At 40.4% G+C, this 24,643-nt stretch overlaps 1 protein-coding gene across 1 annotated transcript in view; it reads right to left on the bottom strand.

The window, feature by feature from the left end:
• LOC119733124 overlaps positions 1 to 24,643 on the bottom strand; it is a 197,386-nt gene that overhangs the window by 10,586 nt on the left and 162,157 nt on the right. Inside the window, exons 109-127 of the mRNA XM_038206700.1 lie at positions 22,656 to 22,772; positions 21,994 to 22,149; positions 21,161 to 21,440; positions 19,476 to 19,627; positions 18,059 to 18,237; positions 17,028 to 17,157; positions 14,993 to 15,203; positions 14,064 to 14,260; positions 13,476 to 13,659; positions 12,343 to 12,513; positions 11,037 to 11,259; positions 10,170 to 10,249; positions 9,615 to 9,740; positions 8,495 to 8,645; positions 7,651 to 7,793; positions 5,735 to 5,823; positions 4,383 to 4,587; positions 1,628 to 1,795; positions 762 to 904 (exon numbers count right to left, since the gene is read on the bottom strand). Of these exons, the coding sequence (XP_038062628.1) occupies positions 762 to 904; positions 1,628 to 1,795; positions 4,383 to 4,587; positions 5,735 to 5,823; positions 7,651 to 7,793; positions 8,495 to 8,645; positions 9,615 to 9,740; positions 10,170 to 10,249; positions 11,037 to 11,259; positions 12,343 to 12,513; positions 13,476 to 13,659; positions 14,064 to 14,260; positions 14,993 to 15,203; positions 17,028 to 17,157; positions 18,059 to 18,237; positions 19,476 to 19,627; positions 21,161 to 21,440; positions 21,994 to 22,149; positions 22,656 to 22,772 (3,105 nt within the window). The remainder of the gene's footprint in view (positions 1 to 761; positions 905 to 1,627; positions 1,796 to 4,382; positions 4,588 to 5,734; positions 5,824 to 7,650; positions 7,794 to 8,494; positions 8,646 to 9,614; positions 9,741 to 10,169; positions 10,250 to 11,036; positions 11,260 to 12,342; positions 12,514 to 13,475; positions 13,660 to 14,063; positions 14,261 to 14,992; positions 15,204 to 17,027; positions 17,158 to 18,058; positions 18,238 to 19,475; positions 19,628 to 21,160; positions 21,441 to 21,993; positions 22,150 to 22,655; positions 22,773 to 24,643) is intronic.

Raw genomic sequence — 24,643 nt, 5'->3', positions numbered from 1 at the left:
TGCCATTTTTTGCTGTGGAGACGAGTGAACTCAAATCAAATTTAATAGATATTTATTAAAACTTGTAAAAAAAATCAGCAATAAGGCCAAAAAAAAAAATAAGTCGGTCTCTGGTCAGCGCGCACGTCGATTTTAATCATACGCGTCGATCTTTTTTTTTTCCAAAATGTTCCTCGGTAGCTCCAACAGCTCCGCACCTCCTCAATTTTTTTACCAAAGAGCACCAAGGAATGGAAAATTGTACCAAGGCAAATGATCGAAAGCACCAAAGCTAATTATGGAGGACACCAATGTACATAAGGACACCAAAAAAGCAAAATAGTACCCACCTTGTCTGTACAATTCAAGCTTGAAGAAAAAAAACCAAAAAAAAAACCAAAAAAAAAAAGCGCCGGTCTGACCAGAGACCAGATATTTTTTTTTTTTTCGCCTAAATCAAATTGATAATTTGAAATTGTCAATTTCCCAATGGCCTCTTTTAGTTGATGTGATAATGGGGACAATGCACATGCGGACCATTATAAAAGTTTGGGGCTAGAAAATGAGGGTTATCAAAAATATTGGTGTGAGCTATAAGATGAGATCATGGCTTTTGCATCATTTGTTTACAACTGTATGAATTTCTGTAAGGAAGCATAAAAAAGTTTAAATGTAAAGAAACGCACATGTGATGAATCCCATAAACCCCCATCTGATTATTAGGAGCATCACCACAAAAACATGTGAAATAAAAAAGCAAACATTATCATTATTTAATTTACCAAAGCAATGCGTCCATTGCCAACAACTTGGCCATTTTGTGCACTGTATAACACAGGATTATCATTGACTGGTCGGACTTCAATGGTGTGATTGACAGTGGTAGACAGAGGTTCTATCTCATGGAAGGTCTGTACCTCCCTCACTGAATAAATAATAAAAAGAAAAGAGAGAGAGAAGAAAGTCCGTAAATGTATCACTTGTATAGCACCATTTATAATTCTCTAAAAATGTATACCACAAATTACTGAACAAAATCACCAATTCAGCACACATAAACCTTCAAGCGCAATTCTACAGGGGGAGGGGGGCTTTATGGCTAGCCCCCCCCCCAAAAAAATGTAAAAGTAGTAGTCGTAAAGAGGGGGCATTTGTGCACTATTAGGTAATACAGTGAACATGATTGTAAGATTTCATCACGCTCCCCATTGAAAATGTGGTATGAGCCCCCCGCCCCCAATTGATTTTCAAAAGGCCTAAGTGTCCGGAGAAAAAAAAAACGGTTTACATTTCAGCACGCCTCTGGATCCACCCTGCTAGCCCCCAAAAAATATAGGCTCTAGAACCGCGCCTGATAACCGTAGTCATAAACCCATCATGAAATTTTTTAATCGGACATGCTGTGCAAAGGAAAATTTACTGCATTTTTCAGCTTTTCAGAGAGAAATGTGTCTAAAAACAAATATACATTCCAATGACTTCCCATGGCTTTTCCTTTTACAACGTATTTTTGAATTACTTATATTTTTTTCCCCTGTGTTTTGCACATTTTGCATTGATAAAAATACACATTATCAAACAAAAGTCTTGGCAAATTGTTTGGGCAGATATTATCTTTCAGAAAACAACATCCTGTAGAGACTCTTACCATTGATTTGCAGAGTGAAAGTACCATAGCAATCAGTACAAGGTGTATAGCTGAATTCACCGGTCTCTGTGATCACTGCTGTGCCTTGCTTGTCACTGTGACTACCAAGCTCAAAGACCAAAATGTCATCTTCAAGATCAGTGGCCTGGAATGTGTATGACAGAGTTCCTGGAATAGAATATAAAAGCAAGAAAAATAACAACAATCAATATTTGACATTCACTAACATTTGCTCTGCCAGTGACGTGTAATATTTGCATTGTTTATAGAGTATATGTGATGTGATCAAGCTACATGAGTCGTTTGTCGGGAATTTGTTTTTGGAGATACAGGCCAAAATAGGGCCACTTCATCACATCACTTCATCACATCTCTTGGTGTTCCAACTTCCATAATTAGTGAAATAAAGATGGTATCAGCATGCGGGTTTCACAGCAGCAATGCTGAGATTGTGCTCTTTTAAATCTGTAATAAAAATGTTTTTGACCGGGGTGGAAAAACCACTCATTTAGCTTGATCGTATCACATATTACATCAAGTCTGAAATCAGAAAAGGTGACTTAATGAGTACTACATATATATTTTTTTTTAAATAACCCTAGTAAAATAATACAACAGAACATTTGAGATATACAGTCTGTAGACCTATAAAAACAAAAAATACATTTAGAGAAAAAAATATTTGAAATACTAGCACCTATTTTAATAATAACTTATATATGCTTAAAAAATTATTGTTTCTCAATACAATGCTGTTTTTCCTATGTCATTAGAACATCTACATCCAGAGATATAGATATTTAAAGATATAGTCCATCATTTGTAATTTGTGTATTTTGTTCATTTGAAGCAACAAAAGTGTTCAAAATCTAATGAAGGATACTGAACAACTAACCTGATGAAGTTTACTGGATCATGTTTTGAATTGTTCTGAATTGCAGCTATACGCGACTGATCCGATGAATTATAGCAACCGCGTGCGCGTGTGCGTCGTGCCAATGCTTGCGCGCGCTTCGCCGAATAAAACAAACTACTAATTCAAATTTTCCTGCGGTGCATCTTAAGAAGCACTGTTGGAAAGCCCTTCTTTCATTGATTACTTCAAAATGACAGCTTCCCAGAAAGAACAATTTCACAGGGAGTTTAGTTCCCTTACTATGTTTCAACCAAGTTTGTTTTAATAATTACGCCAGTTACTTTTCGGATGGCTGCAAATGATGGACTATAGCTTTAATTGAAAGGGATCATATGTCAATGTGGTTCAAGTTGCAGCAACGTGGATGAAAGGAAATTATCATGCCAGCAATGATGGCCAACTTACCAATTGTTCTTGGCCAATAATATTGAGATAAAACCTACATGTATGATTAATTGATTATGTAATTTGTTTATATAATCATTGGAGCATAAGTTTAGGTTGTATGACAAAGAACAATAGGTAAGCTGGCCAACAGAGAGACTGCTGGCATGTTAATCTCCTTTCATCCACTTTTGTTGCAATTGGACCACATTGACATTCCTTTCAAAAAGCTATAGTCCATCATTTGCAGCTATCCAAAAAGTAAGTGGCGTAATTATTGTTGAAAAATATACTTGGTTGAAATATAGTAAGGGGACTAAACTCCTTGTGAAATTATTCTTTATGGCAAGCTGTCATTTTGAAGAAATCAACGAAAGAAGGCCTTTTCCAACGGTGCGTCTTAAGAAGCACAGTTGGAAATTTCCGTTAGTAGTTCGTTTTTTTCATTCGGCGAAGCGTGCGCAAGCATTGACACAACGCACACGCGCGCGTGGTTGCTATAATTCGTCGGATCGGTGCGCCACATCGTGTAGCTGCAATCGGCTCAGTAAGAACGTGTCTCGAACGCTGAATTCAGGCCCAATTCAAAACATGATTCAGCAACTTTTGATTTGAAATTGAGATCCTAGAATGTTGTTTTTCTCAAATTATACAGCTGAAGCTGAGCTGAAACTTTATCAGTATAGTTGTTCAGCACCCTTCTTTAGATTTTGAGCACTTTTGTTGCTTCAAACGAACAAAATGCACAAATTACAAATGATGGACTGTACCTTTAAATGTCTACATCTCTGGATGTAGGTGTCTAAATGAGATAGGGAAAACAGCATTGTGTTGAGAAATAATCATTCTAATAAGCGTATTTAAGTTAGTATTAAGCAAAACAGGCGCTTCAATTAAAAAAAAAAAATTCTCAGGCCAAAAAAAAAATATATTCAGTCTCTGGTCAGACCAAAGTTCTGGAATTGACGCGGGAAAGCGGCTTTTTTTTTTCTTCTTCAAGCTTGGATTGTAGTTGTACAGACAAGGTGGGGTACTATTTTGCTATTTGGTGTCCTCATGTACATTGGTGTCCTCCATATTTTGCCTTGGTGCTCTCAATCGTTTGCCTTGGTGCTCTTTGGTAAAAAAAATTGAGGTGCGGCAATAGAGGGCGCTGTTGGAGCTACTGCGGAACATTTTGGAAAAAAAAAGATTGACACGCATGATTAAAATCGACGCGCGCGCTGACCAGAGACCGACTTTTCTTTTTGGCCTAAACATATCATTTTTTTATACACACTGTATTGCTATGACATCATTCAGACAACAAATGAACCATTATGAAAACAATTTGCTTAGGTTTTTTGATAAATCTCACTTTGCTATGCGATGATCAATAGAATACAATGAAAATATTCGATGTAAGTATTTGTAAGTATAGTGGAAACATTTAATTGATCAAAAAGGTAAAGTTACCTTCATCCTCATTCATGAACATATTCTCTACCAAGTTTGTGATAACTGGTGGGTTATTGGGGATGGCGTCTAAGACAACAGCAAATGCAAAATGAGTCTCATGGCTGAAGTATGTCGTGTTGGAAGGAACTGACTCTTCTTGCAAAGCGCGTCGCTTGCGACCTGGCTCTGAGGAAGACAAGGCTGGAGCCTGTGTGGAACAAACCTACAACGTGAAGGGAAAAACACTTTGTGTTAGCCATATGCTTATGAAAACAGATATTGACAGAAATGGATCAGATATGGATCAGATATGCAAGCATTGCCTATTGACGCATATTGTGGAAGGTCTCTGGCATTTTTGAAGGGTAACAAAGTGCATCTAAAAACCAGTAGTTGAACACTCAATACTGATATCTGTTGTGTTATCTCTAGAATGGAAATGGGAGGGTAATTAAAGGGGCTTCATTAAAGTCCAGAGTTGGGAATCCACTGATGCTTGCATTCCATAGCAAGTTGGAGCGTGAACTACATCAGTTACCATAGTTCAACTATGGAGTACCGAAGTGAATATGTCACGTGCACAAAACATGTGTGAAAGACATGAGCGCGTGATTCAGCCCGTGAACCAGCACGCGCGCGTACTGAATTTGTAGCGCGAAAACGTGCACTGATGTCACAAATTCGCATTCGCGTTCGCTCCGAGTATGAACCAGCCTTGATAATGTCCAGTTTGACAAAAGTCTGTAGACTGGTTGTTCAAGCAGACAGCTATCACACATGCACATTGGTATGGAGAGAATAATTAATGGTCCAACAGCTGTTTTTGCTCCAACTCCATTTGTCTGGATCGTACAAATGAAATCATATTATACCTTTTTCAAAACTCAAAGTCCTGAAAGGTTCTAAAGAGTGGTGTTCCATTTCGTCTTTTAAAATAGACTTGGCAAAAGACTGGATTTTGGATCATGTTGCCCTAATGTAGCCAATCCCTGGCAAGCTGCCTACAACTCAACAGCAAGCTATAAACAAGATGGACCACTTCCAGTTGGGGAATTAGCACCCAAACCTGAGAATTTCTAAGTAAACCTCAAGCGCACATTACAAAGGACAGAGTGTCGAACTCACGGAACTAGATTTGATTCATCTACCGCCATGGTGGGTTGCCTGCACTTGCCATGGCCTGGATGCCTGGCCTGGATGCCTGGCCTGGATGCCTGAATTGGGCCAAGACTACTTGAAATAAAGACAAGCGGTCCGCGGAACTAACTTTGCCATGGTGGGATGTCTGCATGTGCCATGGCTGCCTGACTTGGGCCAAGACTACTTGAAGTAAGAATAACCGAGTGAAACCTTTAAACTGCAAGACCAACCTGAACATTCACTTGGTTTCCATCATCAAGGTATGCAATTTGATCCACATCACTGCATGTCTTAGCTGCATCTTGCCATTTAGAGTGATCTACGCAAAGATTAGGAGGACACTTAAATAGAACTCATAATTGCATATACCACAAAACAGGGTGGGGAGGTGGCTCAAGGAATCATTACCAAACATTTTTCAATATAAACAAATAAAAGAAGTAAGCAAATCAATAAAAATATGAAAATTGCGAAAAGTGGACATCAAGTCCATGAGTCCAAAGCTCAAAGAAATTATTAAAGAGATGTTCTCAATGACAAAGGGCCTCTAGGGTGGAAACCGCAGGCCCTCTGATTTCTACGATGTCAGTATGTCAGGGCATGACAGCTGTTCAGGAGATTGCTGCAGCAGCTTTTATTTCTTATATGAAAACTTGAAAAAAAAGGACATACATAAATCCATCTGTGACTTCAACACTTAAACAGCATTTATCAATAAAGATCAGATTGTGTTGGCATCGCTGAAATACCAAGCAAATAATCAGCTACAAGTCTCAGTGTCCAATTCCCTGGTATGCTAAGACTTACCTCTGTTCCAGTGGATAAGTCTAGGTCTTGTCTCTGTCCAGTTCCCCGATGTGCTAAGACTCACCTCTGTCCCAGTAGATAAGTCTAGGATTTGCCTCTGTCCAGTTCCCCGGTGAGCTTAAACTTACCTTTGTCTCAGTAGATAAGTCCTTGTGTCTCTCCAGTTCCCCGGTGTGCTAAGACTCACCTTTGTCTCAGTAGATAAGTCTAGGTTTTGCCCCTGTCCAGTCCCCCAGTGTGCTTAGACTCACCTTTGTCCCAGTAGATAAGTCTAGGTTTTGCCTCTGTCCAGTTCCCTGGTGTGCTTAGACTCACCTTTGTCCCAGTAGATAAGTCTAGGTTTTGCCCTTGTCCAGTCCCCCAGTGTGCTGAGACTCACCTTTGTCTCGGTAGATAATTCTAGGTTTTGCCCCTGTCCAGTCCCCCAGTGTGCTTAGACTCACCTTTGTCCCAGTAGATAAGTCTAGGTTTTGCCTCTGTCCAGTTCCCTGGTGTGCTTAGACTCACCTTTGTCCCAGTAGATAAGTCTAGGTTTTGCCTCTGTCCAGTTCCCCGGTGTGCTAAGACTCACCTTTGTCCCAGTAGATATGTCTAGGTTTTGTCTCTGTCCAGTTCCCCGGTGTGCTAAGACTCACCTTTGTCCCAGTAGATATGTCTAGGTTTTGTCTCTGTCCAGTCCCCCAGTGTGCTTAGACTTACCTTTGTCCCATAAGATAAGTCTAGGTTTTGTCTCTGTCCAGTTCCCCAGTGTGCTGAGACTCACCTTTGTCCCAGTAGATATGTCTAGGTTTTGTCTCTGTCCAGTCCCCCAGTGTGCTTAGACTTACCTTTGTCCCATAAGATAAGTCTAGGTTTTGTCTCTGTCCAGTTCCCCAGTGTGCTGAGACTCACCTTTGTCCCAGTAGATATGTCTAGGTTTTGTCTCTGTCCAGTTCCCCAGTGTGCTGAGACTCACCTTTGTCCCAGTAGATAAGTCTAGGTTTTGCCTCTGTCCAGTTCCCCAGTGTGCCGAGACTCACCTTTGTCCCAGTAGATAAGTCTAGGTCTTGTCTCTGTCCAGTTCCCCGGTCTGCTAAGACTCACCTTTGTCCCAGTAGATAAGTCTAGGTTTTGCCTCTGTCCAGTTCCCTGGTGTGCTTAGACTCACCTTTGTCCCAGTAGATAAGTCTAGGTTTTGCCTCTGTCCAGTTCCCCGGTGTGCTAAGACTCACCTTTGTCCCAGTAGATATGTCTAGGTTTTGTCTCTGTCCAGTTCCCCGGTGTGCTAAGACTCACCTTTGTCCCAGTAGATATGTCTAGGTTTTGTCTCTGTCCAGTTCCCCGGTCTGCTAAGACTCACCTTTGTCCCAGTAGATAAGTCTAGGTTTTGCCTCTGTCCAGTTCCCCGGTGTGCTTAGGCTCATGTTGATCATTAATGGTCCCTGCAACTCTGTCTGACCAAGACTGGTGATATAGAAGGTTGGTTCATACACAAAATGTATCCTGGAATTCAAAATGACAATGTATTTCTAAATTTAAATTGTGTTGACACATCTATTTCCAATCCTTATTGTCCACTGTCTTTTAGGTGGTAATAATATCTGTTTATGCTAACCGTCACAGGAAAAAGCAAATCGATGGTAAAGTATGCAACCAAAATGACTACTGGCTTTCTATCCGCTCCGTTCACAAGTACCCCCTCACCGGCAAAGAAAGTACAGTTGGGGGTGACTGACCGATGCCATCTTGCCTGACTGCAATTTTGCGGTGATGTGCGGCCGTACCAGTGCGTGTACATAGTACAAATCCCCTGGTGTACGTGCGTCACACACAGGAAACTGTGTGCATCCACCAGCTAAATGTCCCGCCCGTACGTCGTTGCTAGGTAAAAGGGAGCCCTCTTTCGTTTGCGCATGGAGCCCATAGGACAATTGTACCGCTATATTAACAATTGTATAATTTACCTGATATTCTGAATAAAGTCTTGGCAGTTATTTCCATGAATGGTCTGCTAACAAAAATTAACAGTTCAATACCGAGAGGACATTTTCTATACCCATACAAGAACAAGAACGCAGACAATTATGAAAGAAAAAAAAACGAACAAATATGAGACTAGTTTTAGAGAAAATTTCATTCTTTAGTTGTATTGAATTTGTCTGATCACTTTTGAAGGGAAAACACACAGTGTGCAGCAAACCAACCTGTGCCTAAGCAGTCTTGATGTATATGGGATGGTGTAGAGTGGATTGGTGATGTATGGTTTATAATCCAGGGCAGCATCCGATGTGAATTCCTGGTTGGTTCTATTGACATCCAGCAGACCTAGGATGAGTGAACCACCCTGGTGTAGACCTGATATAACACAAGTAAGGCTGGAAGTTCAGATAGTCCTCTACCACCATTGACAGTCCTCAATCTTCATTTTGTTCAGATGCCATAGGTGGTTATAGGTTACATTGTGATAGCAGGTGAAGCAGATAACAGTATGGACCCCTTGCACAGTTGCATCTGACATCACACCTTGTATGTGATGTACGCATTCCATGGGAGATAGTTCCTCAGAACTTTTTTCAGTACAATAATGGCACTAACTATGTACAAGGTGTAATAAAACAAATACATGTACAACTTAGTTAATCGTAGTGTTGGCTGATTTTGATATAGGCCTATTCCCTCCCTTTCACATCAGGGCCCAATTTTATGGCAGAGTCAATATCACTAGTCAGATTTCATCTCCGTAATGTTGGCTTCATTTGGAAACATCTCAATCGTACAGCCACTGAGCAACTCATCCATGCATTTATAACTTCACGCTTAGATTGTTGTAACCCCCTCATGTATAACCTGTCACAACACCAAATCATCAATCCTCAGCCTCATCACCTTATCCAGACGCACCACTCAGATTGCTACAGCTTGCTGTTTCCTGCACCAACCACTCTTGGAGAGACTGGTCTTTCTCACGCGCCGCTCCCGAACTCTGGAACAATCATTTGTCAGTATTTAAATCTTCTCTGATATCCCAAAAGTTTGCCTCACATTTGTTTGTGTTTAATGAGTTGGTATTCATTATTCTGTCGCTGATTTGTGTTAATCAAATTCAATTTCATTTTAAATTGTAATTGTCTTGGTTATTTTGTGTATTATGCGCCATGAGTGTCTTGCTTGGTGGATACCAGCGCCTTATAAATGTTCATTATTATTGTTACAATATGCAGGGATTTTTCGCTAATGGTAAACAGAGCCACAAAATTGGGCCCAGGAGGTAGTCAAATCAGTCCACACCATGGGATCAGTCAAACCATGTTGTATAATACCTACCTCCTTTTGTAGCCACAGTGAAATCAAAGTGGTTATCTATGGCCCTCTTCCTCCTTCTCTGGCTTGTTGGTGATGTCAGAACAAGGTCTGTGCCATTGGCTGATGTCATCATCATATCACTGTCTCCTGTTGATCAGGATAATGCAAGTTTGACGAATGTTTTCCAACATTTTTAAGTGACATAAACTATTTTTGATCTTTACCTGGCAGAAATCATTAAGCTGACTTACTTCACTAAAACTCTCAAATGGAATATAAACAAACTAAACAAAGAAGTGTTTTTCCCAAAGACTATTATACGGGTCACATTCTGCCGGGAAGTGAGTCTTGCAATTATTTGTCTGATAAGGGGGCTTTCCATAACAACAAATTGATACTTTACATTGCCAAGTAAAGATCTTTCTTCTCCATCCACCTCAAACATTGCTTTCCTGTTAAAGGATATTCCTAGAACCTCAAGTTACACCGGAAGTTCTTAGCTAATGTTTTGTTTTCCACATGCATGCAGCAATGGCAATGGCCTGATATATCTCATACTGGTGTTCAAATACTGACCTAATACTGTAGTAGTTCCTGCTGATACTGTGACACATAACATAGCTGGGTTGCACATCTTTGTCCAGGAATACAGGCACCTAAAATAGCAGTAAAATACAGAACAGGCACAGCAATTGTTTAAACAAGTCCATGTATGGTGAAGTCCTTCCATCAAAGCCCACAGTTGAAGGCCGCTTCCACAGTGGCTATGGCAGGTCAACACATGTCTATAGGTAGAGGCTGCAGCTGCTTGCATAGGCGCATGTGTGATCGTAAGCCATAGCCAAGTCATTTGGATACGGCTCGAGCCTGGAGTCAAATGTTTCTAGTCCAAGTCACAATCTCAAGTCACTTAGTTTGACGATGACCCTCAAATCATGAAGAACTTTGCAAAAATATTTCAAAGGACAAATGGTTTATATTAGGGGTTTAAGAGACTTGTAGAAGAAGCCATTTTTATAAATGTTGTAGCATTTGATTCATAAAAGTCAATTAGTCCCAATCAGCAGCCCTTGTGAAACTTAAACCCCAAATTATAAACGATTTGTCCTTTGACGCCATTTTACATATATATTTGTACCATTGGATTTCATTAAAGTCAAGTCCCAATCAGCAGCCCTTGTGAAACATGACAGCGTAACATTATCAAGAAAAGTTAGCAACACCTACTTTATACTGTACCACTAACATTGCATACACAAGAATCTGTGCTAAATGAAGTCTACGCAGACCATGCCAAAAAGTTCAGACGGTGTGTTATCAGCAGTCTGACAAAGTTTCATTGATAGGCAAGTCATTTCATGAACCCTATAAATTAAATTTCTTGAATAAAGTCTTGATCATGTATCATTCTTTGATTCAAATGCAACCGGCCCACAGACTTACTTCCCAGGTTCCATATTGAACTTGGCCGCTTTCTCAATCATTTCCCCTTGGCTGGAGTCCTTTGGTGCCTTGAAGTCAGTGATGTTGAACCTTTCTTCCCCGTCACCAGCACGGACAATGATCATTCCATCCTCTATGGTCACTGAACCAGAGGAGTTGCCTCCAACCACCATGCAGGGCACAACATCATCTAGGAGCGACGCTGAACTACTCACACAGTATTCTATATAGTAGGTTTGGAAGGAGATATTGAAACCTTGAGGAAACCTTGAGGAGGTTTAGAAGCAGAAGGGGAGACATGGGGCCACTGCCATGTACTATGAGACATTAGGATTGTTGACAACCGCTACGAGGGAAATGGAAAACAGGTACCTCGTTGTCACATAAGTCAAGTCAATCATAAGTCCAACACTAGTGCTGGTCAAGTCAATCTGAAGTCACTTCATCATGACTTCAAGTAAGAATGGGATGAACAGTTTCAAAGAAATATCTTTTGTCACAGTGCCTTTGAATAGCTTGTGACTTGACTTGTGTCTATATGACTTTGTACCGACTTGCAATGGAGTTGTGTGGATTTGTGATGTACTTTACTACAATGCTGACATTGATTGATAAAGGAATCTTGTTCTGAATTACCCGACCGGGGAAGGGGGGGGCGGAGATTACATCATTTCAATTGTCAAGAGTATGACATTAATTAGAAGAGGTGTTCGGTATTGCTATAGGTATATTGTTATTTTCTCTAGTATCATACAAGTTAGATCCCATTTTTCAACTGATATAAATGTGACAGTCTACCAATTGCGCTGTGGTCCACTGGTTATGGTGTTTGACTCGGGTTCCGTGGTACATGGGTTCAAACCCTGACGGGGAAAATGGTGCTTGTGTTCTTGGGCAAGACACTTTACTACAATTGCCTCTCTTCACCAGGTGTATAAATGGGTACCTGTGAAGGTAGAGACTAGAATGCGCTGATCTCGAGCTGCTGCAAAACTAATAAGTGGCGCATCCAGGATTTGGCTTGGGGGGGGGGGCCTCAATTTTTTTGTTCAAATTTTTGAAAAGTTAATTTTTTTCAAAAAATGTTTCCCAAAATTTGGCCGCAGAAAAAAAATGGGTTTTCTTTTTTTGTAGGTGGACTTTTTTGAAGTTTGTGGCGCCACTTACACCCTATTTTACTACTCAAAAATAGGCCACATACATATCACCAAGGTCAAAAATATTTGTAAAGCACTTTGAGACCTTTGGTATAAAGCGCTATATAAGCACATTATTATTATTTATTATTAATTGCAAGATGTCCTACCGTAGCGATTAATAGACTCATCCTGTGGTTTGGACCAGGAGGTACCAGTCTTTGTTGGGTCTTCGCTTTTCTCCACATCGGGTGGGTAAACATCCTCCTCAAACTTCTTGCTAAACATGGAGGTGGTGTTGACATCATCAGCAGTGGGCTCTTCCAGAAGGACAGTCACACCTAGAAAATACAAACATGTACGGCCATCAACAAAGGTCTCCTTAGTAAATCAATACATGTGTGGTCCAGTCTGGACATCACAATTAGCCTTTGATATATGATGGACACAATAGGAGAGTGCTATTTGGTTAAAGGGAATATACAACATTTGCAAACATCGAAAAATAAAACTACCAAGTTTTTACAAAATACCTTACTAGGATGTTGGGAAATGACAGTCAAAAGCATCCTGTAAAGTAATGGCACCTGGTGTGAAGTCATTTTCAAGAAAATGGTATTTTTGTATACGTTTCCAGCGGTGGTCGGCCGACCACTGTTGGAAAAACCTAACTACTTTGCAACTACTGCTCCAAATTTACCATTTTTGATTCAGTTCAAATTTTCTTTGCTATTGGTTACATATTCATGACGGGTGCAGGCCAGCTAGACTGGTTCCCTTACCTTACAATTTTCCGGCATCTGGAAATTGATCCATTTTATCTTAAGTGGAGTCAGGGAACCAGACTACTTGAACATTTTTGTTTTTCTTGGTTTTCCCAGCATTCTCGAACAAAAAACTTCAAACATGTCAGTGTAACAATATTTGATCTATTATACTAACCCCTCAAATAGTTCATTTCTGAAATTACAGCAAAAGCCAATGATGTACATTCCCTTTAAGGATGAATCAAAAAAACATTTTACCAAAACAAAAAGCTCCCTTACTACCGTGTCAACAGTAAAGCAAAAAGGATACCGGGCTGTCTTCCTGAACTTTATTTGCATTGGATATGCATGAAATATAAAGTATCATCAAATACTAATGATGTGTATCGAGGCCTTCATTATTGATGGAATTTCGGTTTCAAATATTGATAGCCTTCGGAGTTACCTACTGTGATGGAGTACCTCATTAGATATATAGCTGCCAGCCTAGTTGATTGTTGGTCTGTCTGTCTGTATGTCAGTCTATCTCTACCTACCATCACATTCTAAAATGGTTTCCAAGCCTGCTCCATTGATAGCCTTCAGAGTCACATAGTATGTAGTGTTGTGATGCAGCAATCCTGTCAGGTTGCTGTTAGTAGCTGTCTGGTTCAACCCAACGTTGACAAAGTCTTGCAGGTCTGTTGCGCCTTTGGATGTTCCTATCGCCCAGTGATGCTCCTAAAAACACAATTTCAGATATTATTGCGATGGGATCCATGCATGCATATAGTGGTCTGCTTTTGGAAAAAGTACCAATTTTTACAGTGAATGGTGCACAAAGTTTTCTAAGTTTTGCACTGTGTACTAATTGTTTGCAAGGCCTGACTCTAGAACAGCAACGGTATGAGCTCCCAGCATGGGTGTGATCCTTGGCACATGGAAACATGACACTATGACTTCTGACTAGCATCCCATCAACAGACAGTGAATGATGGAAAGATTGCCATCAGTGCAGTCTTCTGGAGGTTGGAGCTTCAAACTCTGCTCCGGCGAATTTCTTTGCTTAAACTTGTATCCCTAAGCAAATGCATTTGTAAATACACTGTTTAATTAATGAAGTGGTATTCCGCTAATCATTTTACCTTGACCATGCTCTCCATGTCGATGAAAATCCACAGCACACTGATGGTAGAGTCTGAAGACTGAAATGATGTTGGCACATACTCGTTTACATTGACGTCCAAATAGAAAAAAAGATCCAGCTTTGGTGGTGTGTCATCGATGTAGAAACCATTGGAGGATGCTGACACCGATTTCCCATTTCCTAAGAAAGTTTTCACTGGGGGGGGTTGCCAAAAAAAAAAAATCATCCACTAAAATTGGCTCATGTAAAATATGGTATCAGAAATAGTCAAAAGAAAAAAATCTACTGCATCTTACTATAATTCCAGGAATCTCTGTGCATCAATCTGTGTTTCCATTATCTCCTGAACCAGGCACTGTATGAAGTTGAAAATCAGCAGGTGTATTGCTCAGCACCCAAGAATATTCAGTGTCAAGACTGAAGTTGTTTGGATGAGCGATTCTCAAAGACGCTGCAAAAAAGGCAGCATTTTCGGAGTGCTAGCTCATACAAACGTGTATAATATACAGACACGCACATGCAAATGGTGGTTGGCTGTATGGGCTCGACCATTTCTTGAAGGGGGAAGATCACTCAACGGTGAGGTGGGCCTCCACCATTTTTTTGAAGCGGACGATCACACAACGGTGAGGTGTAGATATGGTGCGATGTTATACCGGCACTGCACTCTATACCGCCACGTTTGCGGGTCTACCAGAGGCCAAGCAATTTGCCCGTTCCAAACAGGCACGTTTTGAACGGGCACTGCACTAGATAGGTAAACTACGATAAGAAACTGTCTCTAAACAACATGTGATGGATAAGTACACTTGGTAACAAAACATGTTCTTGAGTAAGTATGTGACTCTTGCTGTAAACAGTCACAGGGAAGTTATATTACCCTTTGGGGAAAATCTCTCAATTTGAGGATTATTCCATTTATCCCACCTGTCAGGAAGAATGGGAGTGATCCCTCATCTTGGTTTGAAGGTGGCGTTGTTGCATTAGCATCATTGTCAAGGGTGGTATTGGATAGCTCCAGTCTTGGCAGTGTCAGGTTGGCCAATGTGAAGGTGATGGGAACAGCATCCAGGGAACATGAGGGATCACACTGGTAACGATCACACGGATGGATGCAAGGAACGCATGGCCTGGCAATCTGTACAAACAGAGAGTGTTTCCAAGACAGGCATACCATGAGTAACAAGAACATTGATTGGTGATATTTGGGGTTGGTTAGTGAAACAAGCTACAGGTTTATCAACCTGATCTCTGATATGGGCCTCTATGCTCAAATCCTATATTTAAAGATCCTTCACTGTCTGATGTTGGTCTGTCTGTCTGATGTCTGTGTGTCACATTTTGCGTAAAAGGCCTAAAAACTCTGATTATGTGGTCATCCAGTATATGGAGGTCCTTATTAAACTGGTATATGTGACTGGCTCTACAAAAAGGTCACAAGAAAGTCGCACAAAAGTGAAATGAGTTATATACATGGTTTGAAAGCCCACAATGTAAGCTTTTATTTGGTATATAACAGAGTTCCATAGTCCCTCCTGTTCTGGAGATATGACGTATTTGCATATAAATTACTTCCTTGGAGTTCATATTACACAACTGAGAAAACAGGCTTTGAAATAGATGGCTGTGTTGTAGACCAACAGAATGATACATACAAAATGGTTGTTTTTTCCACTTTGTTCATCAAAACCAACATTTCTGTGAATGAACCCTGAAACTTTAGGTATTAAAGATGTCATTCATGACAAAAAAATAAAAATCACATTTTGACAAAATGTTCACCCTCTCCATGTTGAGCGGGCCATTACACCATAATGCACAGCGCGACTTAATACCCTTTTTTATGGAGCCGGTCACATATATAGGTGATGCGATCAAGCTAAATGAGTTGTTCGTCGACCCTGGTAAATTTTTTTTTTTAAGAGATTTGAAAAGAGCACAATCTCAGCATTACTGCTGTGAAAACCGCATGCTGATACCATCTTTAGTTCAAAAATTATGGAAGTCGGAACACTAAGAGATGTGATGAAGTGATGTGATGACATGGCCCTATTTTGGCCTGAATCTCCAAATGAAAGTTCCCGACAAACGACTCATTTAGCTTGATCGCATCTCATATACATATATGCACCGATTTCACTGTCCTCTGAAGTCACGGTTGGCACAGGAAAACAAATTTTGTTTGTTTTGTTTTGGTTTTTCAAGTTGGCACATATGTTTCTTTGAAACTTTGAATAATTAAAACATTACAACATGATCTTGGTTCTTTTGGTTCTTGGTTGGTTTTTCTCCTAAACACTCCGCATGTGAGTTTATACAGGAGGCCAGAATCACCGGGGCAAACCCCTTATCTTAGTGATAAATATCACTGGGTTCTTTTACGTGCATTGCATTACACAACACATGGGACCTACGGCTTTACGTCCCATCCGAAGGACGAAGCAGTAATGGTTAAGTGCCTTGCATAAGGGCACAAGTGTCCACCCCGCGGGCTCAAACCCACTCCACTGTTGCCTCTGAAACACCAGAGCATGAGTCCAGTGCTCTTAACCGCTAGGCCATGATACTCCATGATATCTATGAAAACACTCTAAAACATTTCTTTGAGACTTTGAGATAGTTAAATATTACATTATCTCTATGAAAACACTCCAAAAAGTATATGCATTTCGAAAACCTGACTGTATAATGAACCCCTTCTCAAAAATACATCAATTGAGGGCGCACTGACCAGCTAGCGGGTGCTGTGCGAAGTGCGGCATCCCGCTAGTGTCTTAAAAGTGGCCATCATCAAAGCACCATCATCAAAAGTATAAAGTTTTATTATCTCTGGAGTGACAGATTTGAAGCTGCAGGCATACCCATCACAAAACCCTTTAAGATACTCAGAAATACTGAAACTGGAAATTGTCTGGAGAACAAAACATCTATTGAAAAGGGTACAGGTCACGCCTGGCCTTACCTCTTCAAATGGCACAATATCTGTGGCTCCTGCTACTGAGCCGACACCAGCAAAGTAGCGTGAGACAGGACTGGTTCCAGCCCTGAATGGTGCTCCGTAACGACACAGATTGCTCTGATCAGGCGGCATCCTATATCAGAAGAAAGCGGCAGAGTATTCTAATGAATGTAATGGTCATAAATGCTGTGGTAAAACCAGTTAACAAGACTAGGCTTCCTGAGTCATGCTGGACCATTGCTTTGTAGGATGACCCTTACAGTACAGCAAAACCTTTAAAGGAATAATAAAAATAAAAATAATAATACTAATACTGAAGTCTTTTATGGCGCACGTATCTACCAACAATTAGGTACTCAAGGCGCTGGAAATGATGTCTATTATTAGAGACAGGTAAATAAAGTACATGAGAAATATGAGAACCATTATGTAACACCTTTATAATAGTTTACAAGGTACTGCGGCACATTAAGCTGCCACTGCCAGAAACACTGGGGCAAACCCCTTCTCTTAGCGATAAGTGTTACTGGGTTCTTTAACGTGCATTACACAACACACGGGACCTATGGCTTCACGTCCCATCCGAAGGACGAAGCAATAATGGTAAAGCGCCTTGCTCAGGAGCGCAAGCAACATTTTCCCCCAGTCAGGATTCGGACCCATGTACCACGGCACACGAGTCGAACACCGTAACCATTGGACCACAGCACCCCATGATAAGGGTCATCCCATAAATGTGGGGCCCAAAAGTGTAACATTGTTGTGTCCCTGTTACACCTGACCTGTGTAATTTGCCATTCAAGTATCATTAAAATTGACTTCCAACTATTCTTTATTTTTGTAGGTTTTCTTTATAATCACTCTTGAAGATAGAAGGCACAGAATGTGTCCGATTTCTTATTTTAATAAGATGTAACAGGGACATAAACAAAATTTGAACCCAAATGACCGGTAACTGAGTTATTCAAAGCACACTGTAGAAAACCCAGAAAATGACAAAAGTGTTTGAAACAGAACAAGAAAGTTGTACAGACCTCAAATTTCTAAGTGTTGCTGCAACAGCTGGAGGATTGAAGGGGTCTGGTAGCTCAGCGATGTAGCTGTCTCGATTGAAGACATGAAGGATGAGCTTAGTAGATGAGGACAGGACCGGTATGCCAGTCAGTGAAGACAGGAGTTTACCATCGATGTACACTTCAAAGGACCATTCATCCTGTAACAATAGAAATCCATCACAACTGAGATTTTCCTGAGTGAATTTGTTTTCTGTGAAACAAGAAGATGTAACTTTGCATATAAAGTTTTGCCCTTCAAGCGCACAATTCTTTAAGCTATACTAAGTATAGTTTATAAATATACTAAGTAATATCTTGCAAGAAAACAATTTACTGGCTTGCTCTGGTGGGACTCAGACCCACAACTTGCTGATGCATGAGTGAAATGTTTTAAGACCTGAGAAATGAGAAAAAGCCCATCGCAATGTACTCGTGACAAATGTAAGACAGCGGGTCATGAAGTAAGAAGCACATGTGAAAAAAATTAAGCGCATCCACAAAGAAAAACCCAAAATGAATTTCAATTTGTCAGGAACAAGGGTTAAAAGAGATGTGTGAGATAATTTTTTTTTTGCACAATCGTTACATACGTATCTACTCTGTAGGATTGCAATTAGCCAGCTGACCCCAGCAAACTCATTGTATGTATAATTAAGCAGGAGGTTGTGGGTTACAGTCCCATCCAAACAAGTTTGTGCATTTCTTCACACAAGCTCTCAAAAAAGAAATAATGAGCATGTTGATGGACAGAAATATACAATTTTATAACACCTCACCCACAGATTCTTTGTCATGATTGGCCGAGAGCGAGTCACATGATACTTTCTATTTTTACTATCTTTCTGTGCACGGCCAAAAGTACTATACCCGTAGCAACCAAAGTACTATACCATTAGCAACCAAAGTACTATTTCCACGGTGCGGTATTTGTGTGCAAATGCATGCTTGTGTGCGCGTTGCGCGTTGCACGCAGCGCGTTCTGTTCCATAGAGAGCGCGCCGCAGAGTTGGGTTCAAACATTTCGCGAAGGGGTAGTTTGGAAGAGAGAAATACATTTTCCTCCAGTTTTGTATTGAAATTGAAGTATATTTCAACTGTGTTCAGATTTAAATAATTTAAATATTATAACCAAGCAGAATCTGTGGGTGAAGTTTTATAAAACAAATATTGAATGCTTTATCTCGTGGTGAAGTAAAACTAGCCTCCCTCGGTGATCCATGGAGCATTCTATTTTCTCACGGCTTCGCCTCGGGAAAATAGAATGTCCATGGATCACCTCAGGAGGCTAGTTTTACTACACCACTCGAAGCATTCAATATTTGTATACTATTGTTCACTTGTAAAATCGATGTTTCTTATAAGCGTGTAAAAGTCTCTATTAGCACAGTAATAATACCTCATTTGCATCAAACGGCATGACTCTGATGTGGACTGAGAAATGATGCTCCTCCATTGATGGATCAAAGTCAAGATCTATAACCTCCGATGTCATTCGCCAGGCATCCTTCAAATAACGACACCACAGAACAGCTTGAGATGCACTACCATCTAGAAAAGAATAGGCAGCCTCTGTTTCAACTTGGTGTGTGGTACATTCATTCGAATTTCCTGATGGAAATTGTTCATAAAGGTTTAATTGTTACTTGAGGTAAGGGGTCACAAGAATGAAGAGACAGAAAATATGAACAAAAAAGAGTAGATAGTCATAATTATTGATGAGGATCACCAGAGCACACAAAGAAATGTAGACAATAACTAGATAGGGCTTAATGGATTAGAGTTGGACATGTCAGACATAAATCACAGCTGTGATTGGTCAGAACACCAGGGGTGGGGCTCAATGAATTGGTCTATTATCTTCATCAAATCAAATTAGGTTCTGCCCTTCACTGACGTTTAAACACTGTATACTCAGTGTGTTACCTCCCGAGTGAAAGTTGGAAAAAATCACTCGGGTGGGACTCGAACCCACGACCTCCTGGTCGTGGGTTCGAGTTCGAGAAAAATAAATAAATAAATAAAAATTCCATCTTATAATAGTCTATTATCTTACTCGGGTAGAGTTGGACATGTCTGACATAAATCACAGCTGCGATTGGTCAGAACACCATGGGGCAGGGCTCAATGGATCAGTCTATTATCTTACTTGGATAGATTTGGACATGTCGGACATAAATCACAGCTGTGATTGGTCAGAACACCATTGGGCGGGGCTCAATGGATCAGTCTATTATCTTACTTGGATAGAGTTGGACATGTCTGACATAAATCACAGCTGTGATTGGTCAGAACACCAGGGGGTGGGGCTCAATGAATTGGTCTATTATCTTCATCAAATCAAATTAGGTTCTGCCCTTCACTGACGTTTAAACACTGTATACTCAGTGTGTTACCTCCCGAGTGAAAGTTGGAAAAAATCACTCGGGTGGGACTCGAACCCACGACCTCCTGGTCGTGGGTTCGAGTTCGAGAAAAAATAAATAAATAAATAAAAATTCCATCTTATAATAGTCTATTATCTTACTCGGGTAGAGTTGGACATGTCTGACATAAATCACAGCTGCGATTGGTCAGAACACCATGGGGCAGGGCTCAATGGATCAGTCTATTATCTTACTTGGATAGATTTGGACATGTCGGACATAAATCACAGCTGTGATTGGTCAGAACACCATGGGGTGGGGCTCAATGGATCGGTCTATTATCTTACTTGGATAGATTTGGACATGTCTGACATAAATCACAGCTGTGATTGGTCAGAACACCATGGGGCAGGGCTCAATGGATCAGTCTATTATCTTACTTGGATAGATTTGGACATGTCGGACATAAATCACGGCTGTGATTGGTCAGAACACCATGGGGCAGGGCTCAATGGATGGTCTATTATCTTACTTGGATAGAGTTGGACATGTCTGACATAAATCACAGCTGTGATTGGTCAGAACACCATGAGGCAGGGCTCAATGGATCGGTCTATTATCTTACTTGGATAGAGTTGGACATGTCAGACATAAATCACAGCTGTGATTGGTCGGAACACAATGAGGTGGGGCTCAATGGATCGGTCTATAATCTTACTTGGATAGAGTTGGATGCCGCAAGCTCGTTGTGATATCCATCTCCCACTCTCATCATCAGACACACTGTCCCCATCTTCGTCCATTTTCTGGATAGTCCAAGGGACGGGACCCATTGTGGTCAATGAAGCGCTGGTCACTTCAGCCATCTTACTGATTGTGACCTCGCTGGTTGGTGTGGCTTCAAGTGACCTATTTGTGGTGCTGGCAAATGTTGAGTTGTCTTCAGATGAATCCAATATCCCCAAGAAATCCTGGCAGTCACACTGAGGACACATAGACTGTTGAAAAGAAAAATGTCTTAAGAAGTAATAAAAGATAAAACAAATTTCAGTAGTTGTTTGTAATAACAAGATGCATTCTAATTCTGGTGCATTCTTGGCAAATTCCATTAGTAGTTCTTTTTAATTCGGCGAAGCGTGCGCAAGCATTGACACGATTAAACTTCATCAGGTTAGTTGTTCAGCACTTTTCTTTAGATTTTGAGCACTTTTGTTGCTTCAAAAGTTGCTACAATTCAGCGGTTCAGTTCGCAACATCAAGTAGCTGCAATCGGCTGAATGAGAACGTGAATGCTGAATTAGGGCGCAATTCAAAACATGACTCAGCAACTTTTGATTTGAAATCAAAATCCTAAAACATTGTTTTCTCGGAATGTACAGCATTCACTGAGCTAAAAGTTCATCAGGTTAGTTGTTCAGCACCCTTCTTTAGATTTTGAGCACTTTTGTTGATTCAAACCAAATAATACACAAATTACAAATGATGTACTCTACCCTTAAACCATGGTATAAATAAACAGTCATACCCCCTCTATCTGGTTGCCTCACTTACCTGGTTGAAGGGTTGTTCATAACAGCACTGACAGATCCCTTCTTGCCAGTTCTCCCGTCCACCAAAGTCATATTCCCCTATTGCTCCATCCGGGCCATCCCAGAATAGAATGCTGGTCACACTGTGCAGGTCAGGTGGGGCAGCTTTCAAGTCAAACTATCATTTCAGAAGAAAAGGTAAAGGAAGTCTTCTGGGGTATTCGGCATAGCAAGTCATTTCCATTGTGTGTATGTGAGAGTACAAGTCAACTCTTCACAACTCAATTTAGTCTTTGGTTGAGTCATAAGCTTTTTACAAGAACTGCACAAAGGCATTCCTTTCTCTTTGGTTATCAAGTTGCATGCCTCCCTTATATGTGACTGATATGAATAATTTGACAACAACTCTAGTATTCAGAATACATTTGCAATGGTAAAATAAGTAGAAATTAAGCATACTAAGTATAAAAGAAAATGTATGTGAAAACAGAAATAAAAATGAATTCAATAGCCTTTTTTATTCATACATTGAAATGAATAGAAATTGAAGCAAATTCTTTGCAGGAATTGTTGGGGACACAATGAACATCCTGGATGGCATTACTGATTTTCATGCATTAATCACGCCACTAATGTCATGGTTGTAAGGGGCTGATATTTCAAGGTTTCTTGCCGAGTACTGACCTCATATTCTGAGCTCCTTACAATCTGTGCATTGGTGACGTAGGCTCCAGACAGCATACGAGGCCCTCTAGTATCTCTCTCCATAATCAGCATCACACTCTCATCAGATGCATGTACCTGGTTATCAACAGCAATGGGGTTAAAATGAACGGGTCTTGAGATGTTTGCCTGAAAACACCTCAGAATTTTCTATTGATAAATAAATACACATATACTTAAACATTTCAAGATTTACACCGTGAAGTCAATAAAAAATGAAGTTAGCAGTGACACTGTGTGACGAAATATCTCTTTTGTGAACTTTGTGTTTCAAGTAAACGTTTAGAGTTCCACTTTTCACGCATCTGTGCTTCAATGCATACATAAACCCCACAACTTGTTGGAATACAGCAGTCTCTAGATGAGAAACAGAGTTTACTGATCACAATGTTATCCTTGTAAGAGGGTATCTGTCTGAAAGAAATGAAAGAACGGTACCTCACATGACAAGCTTTATTTGACGGTGTGCCACAAGGGAAACTCTTGAGGGGAGGGATAAGAGACCAATTACTAAGCTTTGCCCTGTGCATATTTGACCAATCATAAACATTCCCGTAATTTTCGGAATATACGCCGCGCGGAGTAAAAGTCGCAGCACGCAAAAATCTGCAAATTAAGATTTGAAGTCGGCGTATAAGCCGCACCGGCGTAAAAGCGGTTTCAATGTTGTAAGGCCTCCAAATTCTGAAGTCAAAAAGCTCTGGACCAGTTTCATTTGCACTACGAAAGCTATAAAAAGGGCAACAAAAGTTATATCAAATCATTTACAGACGATACTCTTACAAACAAATATGGAAATTGATGATGAGAAATAAACACCGGGAATTGCTGCCGGCTGGCCCCTCCAGTCCTTGGCCTAAAAGTCATGTATGGCCCGGCAGCCTGCACCGGCGAATGACTACATTTTCCCGCAGCACTTGAGAGACTTTGCAACCCACCCATGTGTCGTCTGACTGGAGCGCTACAAATCTTGCTTTTTGGCAACAGATGCTGATTTGTTTTGTCCTAAGAATAAAAAGGTCCTTTTTTACAACAAAACTTACATATCAAATTGTTGTGATTACTAACAAGTAATAACGTCAAAAATTTAAGTTTCGATCGTAACTTTCTTGGAAAACAGTCAAAAAGGATGCTGACATTTTTATGGATGAATCCATTAATTTTGTTAGGGGTGATTTAGCCCCCGTTTTGAGTTTTACATCGTTTCTTGAATACATTTCAAGATAAAAATTATATTGTGACGTTGAACAACTGATTATCGAATAAAGAAATGTTTTGAACTCCACAAAAAGTATTAGTTGTCATTTTCTTTTTTTAAACAGCTAAAATATTGGTAATTATTGTTCCCAAGAAAGGAAACCCCCTTTATTACCACAAATGGTGTGGTCCATTGGGAATGCATGCAGCATGGCATGCAGCAGTATCATGTACAGTCGGTTGTGGAAGACAGCTTTTACTCACGCATGGTCAGCCGGCCTGTCGTACTTTTTACCACTCAGTATATTTTCGAGGAACGTGCTTTCGGTCCGTTAATGACTTTCTTAATTGATAATTCATTTCAGCAACAGATCTTTTCTTATACCAGTACATTATCTTCAAGGCTCGGCGTATAAGCCGCCCTGCTTATAAGCCGCAGTAAACATTTTCATGGGCAAATTCAACATATAAGCAGTGGCTTATATTCCAAAAAATACGGTAAATGGGGGTTTGCGTTACACCATGTGAATGAAAGATATCTCTTAGTGAGTTGTGTGGTTCTGAGAAGACGAACTTGTGTGTTTAACTCAACGTTTTGAACAGTGTGCTCTGCTCATCATCAGGAGTCTCCTGATGACGAGCAGAACATACGGATCGAAACTTTGAGTTAAACACACTGGTTCTTCTCAGAACCACACAACTCACCAAGAGATATCATTCACATGGTGTTATCGCAAACCTCCCATTCATTG

The sequence above is a fragment of the Patiria miniata genome, unplaced genomic scaffold, assembly GCF_015706575.1.
Source record: "Patiria miniata isolate m_02_andy unplaced genomic scaffold, ASM1570657v1 HiC_scaffold_1, whole genome shotgun sequence".
NCBI lineage: Eukaryota > Metazoa > Echinodermata > Asteroidea > Valvatida > Asterinidae > Patiria > Patiria miniata.
This window is presented reverse-complemented; position numbering and strand designations above follow the sequence as displayed.